Source organism: Arabidopsis thaliana, assembly GCF_000001735.4.
Source record: "Arabidopsis thaliana chromosome 1 sequence".
NCBI classification, from domain to species: Eukaryota; Viridiplantae; Streptophyta; class Magnoliopsida; order Brassicales; family Brassicaceae; genus Arabidopsis; species Arabidopsis thaliana.
Genome location: NC_003070.9, coordinates 11330914 through 11349357, shown reverse-complemented (window position 1 = coordinate 11349357; position 18444 = coordinate 11330914). Strand labels below are relative to the sequence as shown.

Genomic DNA, 18444 nt, shown 5'->3' with positions numbered 1-18444 from the left:
AAGAGCCATATTATATACAGTAATAATTTTCTTTGGACATGTAGACCCATGTTATATACTGTTTTAATTTTCTCTGGACAAGCATAGCTATATGTAATAATTCACTTGGGCCATAATTCACTACACGAACTTACACATATAATATGATATGGTAGTTCTTTGACTTATGTCTTACCCTACCTACCTAACACATAATCTACGAAATCTCAAATGATATCTTCTCTTGCTACCAGTTCGATATTTCCGTGTGTCTAAACGACGTTGCTATACAAATTACTAAACTATAAGTCTTGCTCTATTGATGCAAATATAATAGAAGTGATTTATGTTTGACAAAATGTATGTTGCTTTGGAGTAAAATTTGGGATATTATACATGCACAATGCATCAATACATATGTATTGGTGCGGGTTGCCTTTGAACTTTGGAGTAAATGAAAACATGTATCTGTGTGGGCCGAATCTACTGGGCCGGTATATGGTTCATTTTGTTGACCAGAGCCGAGGAGGTTAAATGTACAGTATAGTGATTCCATATTTTTCCTCTTGTGCAATTCCGGGTTATAATCCCTTTTTGGAGATTTCGGTTTACTCTTGTGTTTGTTCAATGGGATCTGGTTTAAGTTGGAATTGAATAACCGAAAAGAGTAAAAAAAAAAAATCTACCGATCAGCAAAACAACATGCAGTACCGGAAAAAAAAAAAAAAACTATAGTCTAGGCTAGGCAGCAATTCTCTCTTTAATTCTTTCGGTACTTATGGTCTGATATTGTTACAAATAATATTTTTGGCTACTTATATATAGGCTATGAGCTTAACATAGGGTTCATTTTGTCTCCTTTTACATGGTTACTTTTTGCCCTTCTCTTCGGACCGAACCAAGATTGTGGGTCAAACTGTTTTTCCGCTGGACACGAGTGTTGTTAAGTTGGGCCAAATTCCTGTGTAAGTAGCATGTTAACTCAGCCAATCTTTGTTTGGGCCGAATTATGCATAAGGGTCAAAACCTATATCCCACATTGCTCTTGACCTATAATAAATTTTCCATCCATTAAAAACTGCACTTGCTAAATAATCTAAGGGGACATGCAGACTAATCACAGCTTCAATCAAGGTAGGTAATGAAATTCCAATCACCACTCGGGTCCATGTAAGGTATGAACATCTTCGAAGAGTGGCCTTTACATAGAACTTGCCCGTATAATTTTGTTAGTTTTTTCTTTTATATAAAATAACTTGCGGACATTTGATTACGTGCATGTCGAAAATGAACGCAAGAGAGATTACGATACTGATTTTGCTTTACTTTTTATTACCACAAATATTTCTATGTTCAAAACTTAAAAGTGTAGTCCTATTAGTCAATTTTCTCATATATATATCATGCTTCTGAAATTATGAAGAACAACGAACGTAACCAGCATTCATGAGTTATAAGAAAAAGATCGAAAAATCAATTTCTTTCTTTTATTAATTCATATTATCTGATTTTTATGGATACACATGAATAATGATTATCTCTTGGAATCTCTTTACAATTCCTCATAAAGATCAAATCATGAATGCCATTCATCGAATGATGAGCTGGTTATTATTCGTTCTTCGTAGTACACTTTGGAATGGTGGTGAGATTGAAAGGTTTAGCCTTGAGAACAGGATTTTGCTCGAAAAAGTTGGTTGGCCGAAGTTCAAAGCCGCCAAACATAGTAGGCATCGTCGGAAAATCTTCTTGGCATGGGACATGGTGGAATCCAACGGTGTACCACATCACTATATCTTTGTTCTCTATTTCCCTATCTCTGCACATTCATTTGTATAATTTTTGGTCCCATAATAATACACAGAAATTTGTCTCATAAGTATAAAATAATATCTAAAATTTCAAATAAGATCATCTCCTATTCATAAAATTTGTATTGTTTTCAAAAATATTTCAGGTTTTTACATTTTTCTATATTTGAGACAGATCTATGTATATATACTTTTACTTGTACTAATCCCTTAAAATTCTTTATATTTTTTTTTATATATAATCTTACGTCAAAGTGCTTTAAAGATACGTAAAAATATAAATTTTCATTTAAAAAAAAAGGAAGTAAACTAATTGGTTAGTTTTGCACAATTTTTTTTACGAATTAAAAAGATAATATAGTAAAACTTTTTAATCATTTAATTTCAATTTTACCCATTTCCCGTAAACATACAACCCTTTATTTTCTCAATTCGTGTTTGAAGTTAGGCTTGGAATATATTCGTTGATTAAAAAGTTATATTAGGATTCAAATTAAATGTGGTACTACGATAATTCGAATGATACTAAGAATCAATTTTTAGTAGAGATGTAAAATACCTTTGGGACCATACGGCTAATGTGTCGTCACCTTGGCTCCGATCAGCGTACAAACCGCTAGCCCAAACCTCCGATTTGTTATACGGTGTGATCCACACGTTGTAGTTGGTGAATGCTGCCCGAATCTGTGGGTAGTCATCTTGGACAAGAAGTGGGCTTGAAGCCGGCCCAGGAAGTAGACGGTATCCAACCTCATTGCCATGCTTAGTTTTTTTGGTAGGGTTAACGACCACCAACTCCTCCGCTCTCAAGCCTAGTTTCACCCGAGCGTCTGCCTCGGTTTTTGCTGTGTTTCGTTTTGTTGTCCAATAGCTTTTTCTCGGTGTGTTAACAGATTTTGGAGTCCTCTTGGTCACGAGTTCGGTACGAACAAATGAATTTTCCGTACCATCTATATCAAGATCAAGACGGAATGTCACGAAGTGATCGTGGTTAACTCCGACGGTGTTGTCAGCAACAATTGTCCCGTAGATGTCGTCTTCTTTGATCTCTGATGTGTGAACATATTCCACAGGTTTAACTTCTAAAACACCGGTTAAACCGACCTACGCACATCAAAGTTGTAACATTAAAACTAATTAAATTTGGGAATATCGATCTAACATGCATGGTTAAATCTTATTATTTATTTATGCTAGAGTTTGAATGTAACATCCATTTATGTGTTTATATTGAATACAAATATAATCTAAAAAAAAATCTTTCTTTTTCACATTTTGGTTTTCAGTCTTTTTTCTGATAAAATTGTTTGAGGTCTTGCATTTACATTTAGAATTTTCAACTACTGTTTTATAAATACACCAAAATATTGCGTTGCTTCTAAATCTAAACATAATATTTTAATGTATAAAGGGAGCTGTAACCGAAGATATATGGAAATGATAAACAACTAAGTCCCTAATTCAATATATAATGCATGTATAAAGTTTGGAAAAGTTTTCGAACGATGTTACCCCCATTTTGATGGAACCACTTGGTTTGAACTCATACTCGATGATGTAGTCGTAGTTCCCCACTGTCGTCACCATCCGGGCTACAAGACTTACATCTGGTCTAACCTCTGTGATCTGCAACAACAGTTTGTGTAGATATAATTTTTATTGATATCTTATATATCACTAGTAAACTATGTAATATATTGTTTATTAACAAAGAAAAACCTATACAATATTATAAACGAAGATAGATTTCAGAATATAATATTATAATTTATTACTTTTAAGCCGGGTACTTCAGCTTCGGTATGTCGCCACATAATGTCTCCAGCATATTTTTCGAAAATGCACATAACATTCGATATTTTTGTAGGAGTTCCATCTTGTCCCGGGAAGATGCCATCCATGAAAGCGGCATTCGGGGGACAATCAGTATACGGCTCAAGGGATACGGCAGTTTGGCCGCAGCCAAATTCACCACAGTCTAGGTAACTAATGAAGTACCAGTCGTCATTTGGGTCCATGTAAGGTACGAACATCTCCGACAAATGACCTTTGTATAGGACTTGCCGGTATCTGTTCATGTCCATGTCGAAAATGGACGCGAGAGAGATGACAAGACCGGCTCGAACGTCAAATGACATGTGAAACTCCCAATTTGCCCATCTATTCACCATCACATCGAAAATATCAATAAAAGAAAATTGTAATTTTTATTTTCATATTTAACAGTTATAGTGTCGGTCTCCATGTTTCTTTCACAGAGTTTATATAGCAGAAGCCATATTTATAATTAACGAATTTTAGTATTAGACCGGAACCGGATTAGTGATTGGATCATCGGATTTACGTTCAACTGCGGAGTTGCGTCAGATCTGAAGACATTGGTTTTTACCATATTTTGCAATACCACATAAATGATCACCTAACAATGATATGTACAAATTCTTCACTATTAAATCTAATTTGAACTTAAATGCCCATTAAATAATTTTTTTCAAATAATATTAGTAAGATAGTAAGAAAGATGTAGATTCAAAAGTTGAGCTCCTCAGTTATTTGGCTAATTTAGAGAAAAATAATTTAAAGGTATATTTGACTGTTAAAGTTTCAGTTCCTACAACTTTTGACATATCATTTTAATTCAAAATTTTGTCCGCATATCTAATTTGCACCTTTTACCGACTTTAAGACTTTGATTTCCATAAATAGGCTTAACTATTGTTTGCCAAATTTGATCTATAGCCATAATTGTTCTTTCTTTTTTTCTTCTTAAAACCATGTTTTTAATTATACTTGTTAATTATTTTACCTCACGACGTGTCCATCGATCTTAAACCCTGGACCGTCCGGCTGGAAAACGACGGCACTTCGAAGCGACGGGCCAAACGGCGGCTTGAGCTTTGAGATACGGTACTCTCTCCCGTTAGCCTTCGGCATAGGACCCGTGAACCTGTCCTTGAACCCCGTTACTTTCATCTGGTCAAGGTTAACGATTATCGTCATTCCTTCAATTGGTCTAAGATACGTGTTCACCGATCCGTTTAGATAAAAGGGTATCGTTCTTATAAACCTCTTCGTCTTTGTCTCACCAAACCATCCCATCGTTGAGGAGGTGACCACAACTTCCGACAAGTTCAAGCCGCGTTTTATTATCGAGTCACAGAACGGCTTGTACTTTTGAACAACCGCGGTGGCTGCTTGCTGCTCGTCAATAGTTAGCATTGGGTTACCATTGCCTACATGGATCTTGTTCGAGACAATTGCTCGAGTGGAAAAGTCAATAACGATCTCTCGGCTCATGCCCTTATCTCGGGCGATGACAAAAGCTTGACGTGGTGGTGGTTTGACGTTGCGGTCTGGTGATGAGTGCCACGACAAGACTAGGGACTTTTCAGGCTCGTTGAGACCCACATATTGGAACGTGAACTTATGGTTATGACCAATAGGGTACGACTTGTTGATGATGTTACGGACAAGTTTGAGTTCAGTCTCGGTCAAGGGATCGAAGGGGTGAGGAGGTGGGATGAAGCTAGATGATGAGATTACGAAAATGGAAGAAAATATAAAAATGGTTAAGTGAACTTGAGCCATTGCTTTGTGATTTGATTGAGTTGGATTATGTATACTATATATAGGAAAATTTTCTTTTTATTTTGCACTTGAAAAGTAAACATGTAAGTTAGGGTTTTGTTGTTCTAAACATTAAGTTGTTTCACAAAATATACGAATTTTGTTTTTTGGGCAAAAAATATTTGAATATTAAAAAATAGTTGCTAGCCATGTCTCGATCTTAAATCCTAGAATTAGAACTAATAATAGAGTTAGTATATATTTCCAAGTAGAAAACTTATTGGGCATTTTCAAGTTTAATTTTTTTTCTTGTTGACAATACATGTACTAATGCTAATCACAAACAGAAAGAAAGTGTTGCTTAACAGTCAGAATTTCTCAGTTGGTTGGCTGATTTAAAGAAGGGAAGTTTGCAAAAGCTGACTGACTTTTGATACTTCAGGTTTATTCTTTCCAAAACTTTACGGAGAACAATGAGAGTAAATTTCTTTTTTATTCACAAAAAAAAAAGACCAGAGAATTTGAGCAGAAAAAGGCTGCCAGATATTTCTTCTTCTTTTGAAATTTTGAAAAACATATTGTAAACGCTTTCTGGTCCTAGACATAAATGTCTCGTCACCAAGAGGGTTTTAGGGTCCTATACATAAATTGTCTCGTTATCAAGAGGACTTTGTGGTCGTATATACGATCAAGAGGGCTATATAGCTTGGCTAGATATTTATAAACCATCTACAAGTAAATATTTGATAAATTAATAAACATGATAACATAATTAATGTTGTATGTCTCGAATTATATCAATGTAAAAAAAAAATACACAATATTCGATAAAATAATAATTTTAAATTTTTATGTAAGGTAATAGTTCTTTGCATAGATAACTAAGTTGATGTACTTAAATATGATTCAATTGTCATTTTGTTTTATTTAAAGTTGAAATATCATTAGAGCTTATCTCTAAAAAATTTATTCCATCAAAAAACTCTTTAAACTGTCTTTTTGGCAGCATCCAAAATTTGTGAAAAGCTGTAGGCTTTCTTCAAATTCATCATCAACGTCAAGGAGAGTTGTCTCAGTCGCTTAAAACTTCTCAACTTATGAACATCATCATTTTTACCTGGATAGTTTAGTGTGCTATTAACATCCATATAATTGCGGTAACCGAGATTATTAATCATACCTTTAAGTTTATGTATGTCATTAACATGATTAGATTCGTTACATTATTTTATATAAACGAAAAATATACCAATGCAATGTCATTTTTACGGGGCTACAAAAAGATGCGCAAATCCAAAGTGGTCCTATGATGGGCCTCATCTAACCAATGCAGTGAATTTTTTGGATCCTTTGTATGATCAAGTAATTATAAGAAATCACATACATAAATAGTGAATCGATTTGTATATAAATATTTTGTTGTAATTCTAAGATATGTAGTTATCGGTGATATGTTAGTACGTGGATTCAAACATGCATATTATGTGTTCAAATAAAGTCTAATATATATCACAAGGTGAAACAAAGGTAGAGACGCCCATGAAAGTTTAACATCCGACTAATTGGTATTGAAAGCTTGCATACACAATTTCTTTGTAACTACTATGGTCTATGGAACGTGAATGAATGAGAGAAAAAGTCATTAATACAGGATACTATATCTCCATTCAATTTCTGACCAAGTAAATGTCGGTTTACTCTGGTTATGATCTTATCAATCATAGAATGTGAGAACTATACCCTAGAGTTAGAAGTTAGAACCACACATGAAAGGAAATAATAGAGTTAGTATATAATTCCAAGTAGAAAACTTATTGTGCATGGGACAATGTTCTCATTGTAACAAATTATGTGTTTCTGCAGTTAGTGCTAAAGAAAAGCAAGTATAGTCATTCGGGCTATATAGTTTCCATAACCATCCAACTAAGCAATGAACCAAAAAATAAAAGAGATAATACTAACAACAATTTGATAGAAAAGTAACTACTCTATCAATAATAACTAGTAGACCTTAAATTAACAGTCAATTTAGTTAATTGCATATATTATCCAGTTTACATGAATACACATGAATACACATAGAGATCAAATCATTAATGGTAAGCTAGTTATTAATCGTTCCTGGCAGTGCACGTTGGTGTGGTGTTGAGTTTGATGGGTTTGGTCTTAAGGTCAGGATTTTGCTCGAAAAAGTTGGTCGGTCGGAGTTCAAAGCCACCAAACAAAGTAGGCATCGTCGGAAAATCTTCCTGGCAAGGGACATGGTGGAATCCGACAGTGTACCACATCACTATATCTGTCTTCTCTATTTTCCTATTCCTGTCGCACTCAATTACATAACTTTTAGTCCCCCACAAAAAAAAGCACATACTAAGCTTAAAATTTATATATATAAATTTCAAAGTTCTGAATTTTTATATATATAATTTTCTTTATTAATCTCTTAAAATTTTATCTAAAAATAATGTAAGTCATTTTTCTATATCATTGTGATAGGCGGAAATATACTACGCTTTCAGGAAAAAAAAACAAGAAAAAATCATATGTGTTAGCTCGTTCATGTTTTAAGCCCTTCGAATATATTTGTTGATTTAAAGTTGAATTATATTAGGTTTCAAATCAAAGTTGATTATGCGATTATTCAAATCATGCAATGCAACAGATGAAATTTTTTTTAAAGATTTAATAGAGGTGTAAATTACCTTTGGGACCAAACGGCTAACGTGTCGTCGCCTTGGCTCCGGTCAGCGTACAAACCGCTGGCCCAAACCTCCGTGTTGTTGTACGGCGTGATCCACACATTATAGTTGGTAAATGCTGCCCGAATTTGTGGGTAATCATCTTGAGCCAGAAGTGGACCTTCAGAAGCCGGCCCATGAAGTAAACGGTATCCAACCTCATTACCGTGCTTTGTTTTCCTACTAGGGTTAACCACCAACAACTCCTCTGCTTTCAGCCCTAGTTTCACCCGAGCCTAGGCCTCGATTTTCGCTGTCTTACGTTTCGTTGTCCAATAGCTCTTCCTAGGCGTGTTAACAGATTTTGGTGTCCTCTTGGTCACAAGTTCACTACGGACAAAAGAATTATCCGTGCCATCAATGTCAAGATCAAGACGGTATGTCACGAAATGGTCGTGGTTAACTCCAATGGTGTTGTCCGCGACGATTGTCCCATGGATATCGTCTTCTTTGATCTCGGATGTGTTAACATATTTCACCGGTTTAACTTCTAAAACACCTGTTAAACCGACCTAGGCACATTAAAACGGTAACATTAGAACAAAATAAAATTGGGAATATTGATCCTGTTAAATCTTATTGTTTGTTTTTGGTAGAGTTGGAATCTATTTATTTTGTTTGTATGATTGAGTCTGAGTCTATATATTAAACAAAAATGAATCGATTTTTTTTTTAACTTTTTATCACAAGCAATATGCTTTCTGTGTTTGTGTCTCATATTTACATTTTCAATTTCAATTAATGTTTAGTATAATACAATTTAATATTGTATTTCTCTGAAATATTAACTGAATATTCCAATATACCAAAAATAGAAATGATTAACAATTAAGTTCTTAAATCAATAAAGTAAAATGTATGTAATAAGCTAGAAAAAGTTTCTCCTACCAAAAACAAATAAGCTAGAAAAGTTTTTGAAAGACATGTTACCCCAATTTTGATGGAACCACTAGGTTTGAACTCGTAATCAACTATATAGTCGTAGTTCCCCACGGTCGTCACCATCCGGACCACAAGACTTACGTCCGGTCTTACCTCTGTGATCTATACATCAGCACTTATTTAAATAGAAAAGTTTTCCATATTATATATCACTAATAAATTGAAGAATTTAGTTGGGTAGATCATGATAGTTTAATTTGTTACTTTTAAGCCGGGAATTTCAATTTCGGTATGCCGCCACATAATGTCTCCGGCATATTTCTCGAAGATGCACATAACATTTGTGATTTTTATCGGAGTTCCGTCTTGGCTTGCAAAGACGCCGTCCATGAAGGCAGCGTTACCGGGACAATCGGTGTAAGGTTCAAGAGACACAGCATATTGGCCGCAACCAAATTCACCACAGTCAAAAAAAGTTCTGAAGTACCAATCTTCACTTGGATCCATATAAGGTACAAATATTTCCGACAAATGGCCTTTGTATAGGACTTGACGGTATTTGTTAACGTCCATGTCGAAAATGGACGCAAGAGAGATAACAAGACCAGCTCGTACGTCAAATGACATGTGGAATTCCCAATTTGCCCATCTATTCTTCACACATAAAATTTTAAAAATAAAACAGAATAATAATTAAATGTATGTTTTATTAGGATTTCATTTTTTTTTTTTTTTTAATAGATACAATATCGTTTTTCTATAAAATATGAATTTTTCAGTATATAGCTAAAAACAGATATTTTAGTTTTACCTGACCGTGTGTCCATCGATTTTAAACCCAGGCCCCTCCGACTGAAAAAGGACGGCGTTTTGAAGCGACGGGCCAAACGGCGGTTTTAGCTTCGAGATACGGAACTCGGTTCCCTTAGCATTAGGCAAAGGACTCGTAAACCTATCTCTAAACTTCGTTACTTTCATCTGGTCAAGGTTAACGATTATCGTCATTCCTTCTATAGGTCTAAGGTAAGTGTTCACCGACCCATTCAGATAAAACGGTCTCTTTTTTATAAGCCTCTCCGGCTTCGCCTCACCAAACCATCCCATCGTTGAGGTCGTGACAACAACCTCGGACACGTTCAAGCCACGTCTCCTGATTGAGTCACGGAACGGCTTGAACTTGAGAACAAGCTCGCTGGTTGCTTGTTGCTCGTCAATTGTAAGCATAGGGTAACCATTTCCTACGTGAATCTTTTCCGAAACAATGGCTTGAGAGGCAAAGTCCACGACGATCTCTCGGGTCTTTCCGTGATCTCGAGCGATGACGAATGCCTGACGTGGTGGTGACTTGACATTGTGGTATTGTGATGAAACCCAGGATAAGACTAGGGACTTGTCGGGTTCGTTGAGACCCACGTACTGGAAAGTGAACCTATGTTCCAGACCAATGGGGTACCTTTCGTTGATGATGTTACGGACGAGATTGAGTTCGATCTCAGTCAAGGGATCAAATGGGTGAGGCGGTGGGATGAAGCTTAAGGATCCGATTACAAAAACGGAAGAAAATACTAAGATGGTGAAGAGAAGTAATTGAGACATTACTTTGTGATTTGATGGACTTGGGCTTTGTATACTTTATATAGCCAAAACACTCGCGTTCTTTAACACTTGTAACACACAAGTAAACATGTAAATTAGGGTTTTATGATCCATGTATATTGTATTACATTAAACAAACGAAATAAATATGCAAATACTTTATTAGATAGCTAAATATTACCCTTTCGATAATACAAAACACACAAGTAAACATGTTAATTAGGGGTTGGTGGTCCATGTATACTTTTATTACATAACCAAATATATCCCTTTCTTTTGCACTTGAAACACATAATAAACTTGTTAATTGGATTATTTACCAAAAAAATAATTGTGAAATAGGTTTTGTGGTCCTAGACATTAATTTATGAATAAGGTTAAATGTTGAGATAAATATAAAAAAGTTTAGAAACGTAGACGGGAAAGAAGAGAGTGATTTAAAGATAAAGAGATATCGGGAAGCATTGTTATACATTGGGAAGAGAGTTAGAAAGATACTCCAAGGGAGTAAACCTATCTTGAGGGTGACAAGTAAATCGAGGTGTTATACACATATGTCGATACCTTTGACATCAAGGCATCAAAATGTCGATATCTGCCTTTGAAGATGCAGACGTACAAGTGGTATTTAATTAACTTCTGTTCTGGACGATGTTTTTCACATCTAGTTATACTTCAATTTTAGTAATTGTGTTAAATTATCAATATATTAATTGTAACAAAGTAGTGGTGTGCGGACTAGAAAAAATAAAATAATGGGAGATTGATCTCACCTTTTTGGTAAGTAAGAACAAAAATATAACCCATCCTTCTTTTAATTGATTCATATTCATAACCACTCCATATAAAATAAAATAAAACCGTTTGCATAAAGAGAAACACAAAAGAAGGATCAATACCAAGAACATCAGTTTCTCAAACCAAATATGGATACGAGTATTTGTTTTTTTATGGAGCACCAGGTGGATCCTTGTGTCCGATGCCTTGGCTAGGACCTTGACCAGTGGGTCGGAATGCAGTTTGTTCAATGTTCTTGTATATATTGATCTCGAACCATTCAAAGTCATCCTTTGGTGGTGATGGTGGTGACCACTCGATAGAACTTGGCGGACCAAACACTCTAACTGGTTTTCGCGCAGCTGTTGTAGTTTCAAAATGCAGATGTAACACAAGCAAGAAGAGCATAAAAAAGGATAAAGCCACAATAGAATTATCACGGTTCACCATCTCAATAACTTAAAGCTTAGTGAAAACACTATAAATATCGAACAATCAAAACCTTAAAAAGTGTAACAAATTTATAAGAAAAAAGAACTTATAGAATTCTAGAGGAAATGATTGAGCTTCTTCTCATCAACACAAGGGAGAAGGATGCTACTTAAGAAGGCTCCATTAGTGGACCCCAAAAGTCCTATGTTTTGTTTTGTATTTCCTCTTGTTTCGTTTAAAACTGTGATTCCATTAAAAGGAGTTGGTGTTCGAACATGGCATTGTTTGTCGTATCATAGTCAATTTGATGATACTTTGAAATAAGAAAAGGAGCATGCTCCCACTAATACTTACCAAAAATGGCATTGGCCTCGATATGAATAACACTCAAGATTTCTTCTTTTAGAAGGAAATCATGAGTTACATATATCAGATATACGCATATTGGATATTTAATCAAGAAATGCTTTGTGCCTTTGTCCACTTAACATGCCAGATGTTTTTGTTACTCTCTCTCTTTATATGTGTACTTCTCCCTATCTATTGGCCGAAATTTAAAGCACGTTCACATATGTATGTAGTGTAAATTATTGAGAATAAAGATTCCACAAGCGGACATTAAATTATGAATGAAAACCCACTAAGTCACCATCAATTACATTCTTTTTCATTTAAGGGAACGTCCACCTTAAATGGCCTATTCGAGGAATCCTCACATAAAGATGAGAACAGATTCCAACAGCCACTCGTATATTAAAGCCACCATTCAAACATAGTACTAAGTGATCAATGACAGAGTAGTAGAATATTAAGAAGAATGGTAAATCTTCAAATTGTAAGAAAAAAACAAGAGGGTGTCTGAAAATGTTACGTTGTCAAACTTAATGTGTGATGATTGTATGAAATTTTAAAACATTTTAGCTAATATTTTTTGTGAATAAATATTATAACACTTTAGTGTTAAAAAAAACTATAACAACACTTAATTCCTCCACTTTAAATTAAATGTCGTTTAAGGTGTTGGTGATAGTACATCAGATAAATCAATCATAACTGCTATGAGGTGTTGATGATATTGCCGATAAATAATACAGTTATCCAACATGATTTAAGCATACACATAAATTCAACATCTCATACTCCATCCTCATCTACTAGGAGAATTGGACATATGAAATAATTTCTAGTAACCTTAGCGATCTGTCCAATGCCCATATATAGAATAGTGGGGAAACAAATTTGGGTTTTGGTTTGGAAGAACCAATCTTTGGACTAATGCTCATTCAGAAAGATGAAACTTTGGAGTAATGAAATTCTCATGAAGATGAACTTTTGCTTTCATGCTGCGTAAGAAACTAATTGTATATGGAAGTAACACTTGATTAGTCCGTATGCCCATTCTCTATCTAAAAATTACAAATTCGTTAAATTTTGAAAATTGTCTTTATTTTTATATAAACATCCATAACCATGTATTTGTAAAAATGCTTTAGTTCGTTTATATTTGGAAGTGAAAAACCTCACATGGTGATGGAACAAAAAGGGTGAGTGAAAAATTGAATGATATAACATTAATTTGTGGTATAGTACTTCATTTTATAGTTCACACTTGACAGAAAAATATTTAAAGTGAGTTTGAGGATATCATTAATAATCAAACCACAATCACGAAAATATGTGTGTGGCTACATATAATTAAGATGGGGTCCAAGGATCATTACTGATATATGATTCCATTTTTATATATAAAAATTTCATGACAAAATTTGAAACTTTTGTTGTTTTGCTTATATGTAGTATAGCTAGACTAGGATCCTCATATAAACAAATAAGGAAGATATATTAAACATTATTGAAGTAGATATTTTTAATTTTAGTTGGTAAACATCGATTAGAATCAAGACAATTCAAAATTTCTTAAGACAAAAAAGTCTTCAAACACTTTTTTCCTTTGACAGTTTAATTGAAGATAACTCATGGTATATAGAGCTATGGAATGTATATTTTACACAAATAAATATATAAATAAACACTAAAATGATCTAGTGATTAGTAGTTTATAAAAATATTATAAAACAAATTAAATTATAATATGAAAGTAGTAAATAATTAGTAATAAGTAGAAGAATATTATTTTTAAAAATACATACATATTCAAGTAATAATAACAGTGCTTTTTCTCAAAAAATATTAGACACAGTATAATACAACGATCAAAACAAATTTCTATCAAATTAATTAAATTTAAATAATTTTTAGTGTTATGTTGAACTCCTACACTCATTATGTTTCATTGGTATACAAACACAAAAATAGAAAAACAGTAGTGCCGCAATAACCTATATCTTTGAACAAAAAGATAAAAATTTCGCATTATTTAGTAGTTTAGTTTATTTTTTCTTTTCCTCATTAATTATTGAGTATAATTAGAAAATATTAGATCCCAATAATAAGACCATCAAGGCATAATGCCTTTTCAGAATACGATGTCGATGAATATATCATACCAAAAAGTTCGGAACATGAGTCTATTGGAATTTTAAAAGTTTCTTTCTTTCGTCAAGATTTTGGAAAAGAAATATGAAGAACCAACTAAAATTTCACGATTTTCCACATGAAGTTCCTAATTACGTTACATAAAAAGAAGAAGAAGTTCGTAACTACATATATATAGTTGAAAACTTTTAAACTAATTTGATTAAAGTGCTAATCTAATTTAATTAATTCTACAATTAATCCAACTCTGGGTCACGCCTATTTCCTTTTTGTCTCCCACTAATTTATTCTCCGTTCTAAAGCATTGTTAGAATAATCCAACTTGAATACATACGCATACCACGAAAGTAAGCAAATAAGTTTATACTAGATGAACGGTAAATAAAGGATTAATGAGATTGTATTTTTGAATGTATTCAATCGGTTACATGCAGATTATATGTCAATGAAGTAACATGTAAGTTCGAAAATTGTAAACTCATTTTCAAAGTTTTGGGCGGAGTTTTTCCGGGGAAGCCTTTCTGATGTGAGATAACATCATCACATGATCATTTTGATTCCCTTAAAATGCTTATGAATTATGAATTCACGATTAGTATAAAAAGAGAGAAAATTAGTAGAAAAGAAAATCATTACTTGATAACGACTAAAATTTTTTGGGTATTGCAACTTAGTTTTGTTTGCTACTTAACTTTTATTAGTTTAGAATTTTAATTTAGTCTTTTCTTATTACTACATTTTTGATCTATATGATATGTTTTTTTTTACTTTATGATAAATGGGTAATATTAATAATGACATACATGTTTTTTTAATAATAATAATATATTTTTCATCATGATTAGTGAAATATTAGTAGAAACCGATGTAAATTACATTTTTTCCTTTTTTGATTCCGCCAACAGCCTATAAACTCTTTGGAAAAAAAAATTTGTCCAGTATTCTTCATCCTATAAACATAAATTGAAACGAATTCAAGATTTTATATCTTGCTCTCCCTTCAAACTCCTCCAATGTCCATAGAATTTTTGATAAATTGGAAGAAAAACGGCTATCCATATATCGTATATTATCCATAGATTTTAATATTTTATATCTTACATAGTTAGCTCATGCTACTCGTTCTATTATCCGAGACCCATGAATCAGGGCAAGCCCTGAAGGGGGCTAATAAGAGAAATAAATGAATGTGGCCCCTAAATTTTCTCAAAAGTTTTGCAAGAAAAAATAGTTTCAAATAGGTCCCCAAACAAATTATTTTTATTAAAAAAGCCCCCAAAAATTTGAAACGTTTTATAATAACCTTAAAAAAATTATTTTGTTGCTTTGGTCCCCAAGTAGGACCGGGCCTGCCATGAATCCATGATCCATCAAACTTACATGTAGTAGGAAGTAGGTCGTATGACACTTTTCACTGCTTAAAAAAGATGACCCATATGATAAAAATATAGTTGGGCCTAATGGGCTGAATTAAAGATCCATAAGTTTAATAACCCAACCCGTAAATCCATTTACCCAAAAAAGTTTTTTTTTTTTAAAACAAAATCAATTAGGGTTTTAACAAAAGGTTTTAGATTCCTGGATTGCTACTCTTTCTCACCTGTGCCGTCCTGTGGAAAACATCGTTCTTTCACCAACAATGGCGAAGAAGCGAGATCGAATTGTCAACACTCAACCTTTTATCTCCGATGACGCCTCCGTCGCTTCTTCCAGGAAACGATCAAAGGTTCCAAAAACCCATCAGAAACAGGAAAAGGTGAGTTTCGTCATTTTTTCAAATTTCAAGCTTTTAGAATGTTTCAATTGATCGATAATTTGGGTATTTTTGCAGTTGATTGAAGCTGGTATGAGCGAGAAGATCATGAAACAAGCTCTTGCCCAACAAAAGGAAGTTGCTGATGAAGAGAACGCCGAGAGAAACCCTAGTAGCGCCGCTTTTGCTGTTGCCGGCGCTGCGACTGCTGGAGAGGAGCAGAAAATTCTGGAGGAGGAAGAAGATGATATTGATGATTTTGATGGAACCTTTGAAAACCAGAGCCAATTCGATAAGCAAGTGAGTATCTTGATTCTATATAGCATTAGTTTATGGAAGCTCTAGATTGAATTGCTTAGAACGATGCCAAAATTGAGTCTTTCATGTTTATGTTTTGATATTGTTATGTAACTTATATTAGGAGGAGATTAATGAGGATGATGAGAAGTTGTTTGAGTCATTCTTAAATAAGAATGCTCCTCCTCAACGTACGCTTACTGATATCATTATCAAGAAGCTCAAAGATAAGGATGCTGACTTAGCTGAAGGTTGGTTTGCTTCTGCAGCTTTTGTTTGATCATTTTGTATTTCTTTGCTGATTGTAAAGTTGATACCTTTCCGTTGCAGAAGAGCGTCCCGATCCTAAAATGGACCCTGCAATAACTAAGTTATATAAAGGGTAATGTTTTGTTCTATCCATTCCTTCTGCGATATTTTGAAGTGGTTCTCAAGTTTCTGAGATGATGTTATGCAGTGTTGGCAAGTTTATGAGTGAGTATACAGTTGGGAAATTGCCAAAAGCATTTAAGCTTGTTACTTCAATGGAACACTGGGAGGATGTTTTATACTTGACTGAGCCAGAGAAATGGTCACCTAACGCATTGTATCAAGCCACAAGGATCTTTGCTTCCAACTTGAAAGACAGACAAGTTCAACGGTTTTATAACTATGTTTTGCTTCCGCGAGTGAGAGAGGATATTAGAAAGCACAAGAAGCTGCACTTTGCTCTGTACCAGGCTCTGAAAAAGTCACTGTATAAGCCTAGTGCTTTCAATCAAGGGATACTATTCCCGCTTTGTAAGGTATATATTCCTCCTCCTGAACTTACTACAGTAACTATTTCAGAATGTGACTAGTTTTCTTACTAGTTCCTTGGGTTTTTCTTTATTCAGTCGGGGACATGCAATCTCAGAGAAGCTGTAATTATAGGGAGCATTCTTGAAAAGTGTTCGATCCCTATGCTTCACTCATGGTATGCGATACAAAGATTGCATAAATAGAACATCTTCTACAATTTTCAGATTATTCGTTTCAAATTATTAATTTCTTTACATGAACTGCAGTGTTGCCTTGAACAGACTGGCTGAGATGGATTATTGTGGCACAACAAGGTAACGTGTACTATTCTCTTGACTTTTATAATAGAGAGAGTTAGATAGTAGATTGCCTTCTCCCATTCAATTAAATAGTTGTGAGAATGTGCTGATAATCTCTTACGACGCAGTTACTTTATAAAAGTTCTTTTGGAGAAGAAATATTGTATGCCGTATCGGGTGCTTGATGCATTGGTTGCTCACTTCATGAGATTTGTTGACGATATAAGAGTTATGCCTGTGATTTGGCACCAGTCTCTTCTTACCTTTGTGCAACGGTAATATTCGCCTTAGTCCTTACAAAGATGTCTGACAAATCAAACAAAACTTTTTAAGTTATTTTGTAAGCTCATGCTTTAGCCAATGTGCAGGTACAAGTATGAAATACTAAAGGAAGACAAAGAACATCTCCAAACTCTCCTCCAGAGGCAAAAACACCATCTTGTAAGGCTTCTTCTACCTCTAAATTTTTTGAAAGTTTTTTGTTTTGTAGATCACCACTTATTGGGGTTATCATTGTTTGATTGTAGGTTACTCCTGAGATTCTGAGAGAGCTTAAGGATAGCAGAAACCGTGGAGAGAAAGAAGATCCTATGGTGGATAATTATATCCTTTTTTTCTTCTAATTTCTATTTGAAATTACCTTAAGAGCGTGATTATATAAATCTGAGTATGTTATGCCATGTTATGTTATTTCCTTGACAACAAGTCACTTGCCCCAGTACCGGCTAAAGAAGACAGGTTTGACATTCCTGAAGTACCAATGGAAGAAGACTGATGATTCATGGTGTTTGGTATTGAAAGAGGACTGATGATTCATAGCAGCAGAGATAAACCCTGAAACTGGGTGGGTATGATTCTGGTTTTCCAGTTTTGACATCGTTGTATTATTATTTCTTATTTGAGTAAGATTTGAAATTTTTATTACTACATGATAGTGTATCTTTAAACATGGTTTAATCTTTTTGATATAATCCAAATTTGGTCTTGTCTATATACATATTGTCTCTCACCAGCGGCGCTAGTATCCGGTAAATAGG

General features: G+C 34.1%; 3 protein-coding genes across 3 annotated transcripts; 1 reads left to right on the top strand and 2 right to left on the bottom strand.

Moving 5' to 3' along the window:
* Positions 1-1412: 1412 nt before the first annotated feature.
* Positions 1413-5504, bottom strand: AT1G31690 (Copper amine oxidase family protein). Its single transcript, NM_102904.3, has 5 exons — positions 4597-5504; positions 3566-3950; positions 3303-3416; positions 2350-2894; positions 1413-1798 (listed from the first exon to the last, which is right to left on the bottom strand). The coding sequence occupies exons 1-5, from the start codon at positions 5376-5378 to the stop codon at positions 1591-1593; spliced, it is 2034 nt and encodes a 677-aa protein (NP_174450.2). The 5' UTR covers positions 5379-5504; the 3' UTR covers positions 1413-1590.
* A 1964-nt stretch (positions 5505-7468) lies between these two features.
* AT1G31670 (Copper amine oxidase family protein) lies at positions 7469-11822 on the bottom strand (the record flags this gene model as incomplete). Its single annotated transcript, NM_102902.2, has 7 exons — positions 11533-11822; positions 9794-10542; positions 9242-9631; positions 9026-9130; positions 8358-8607; positions 8060-8315; positions 7469-7676 (listed from the first exon to the last, which is right to left on the bottom strand). The coding sequence occupies exons 1-7, from the start codon at positions 11798-11800 to the stop codon at positions 7469-7471; spliced, it is 2226 nt and encodes a 741-aa protein (NP_174448.1). The 5' UTR covers positions 11801-11822.
* A 3995-nt stretch (positions 11823-15817) lies between these two features.
* Positions 15818-18434, top strand: AT1G31660 (bystin-like protein). The gene is made up of 11 exons (NM_102901.4): positions 15818-16034; positions 16110-16331; positions 16453-16579; positions 16659-16710; positions 16786-17113; positions 17204-17283; positions 17375-17422; positions 17536-17682; positions 17776-17848; positions 17935-18010; positions 18118-18434. The coding sequence occupies exons 1-11, from the start codon at positions 15918-15920 to the stop codon at positions 18180-18182; spliced, it is 1335 nt and encodes a 444-aa protein (NP_174447.2). The 5' UTR covers positions 15818-15917; the 3' UTR covers positions 18183-18434.
* The last annotated feature ends 10 nt before the right edge of the window (positions 18435-18444 follow it).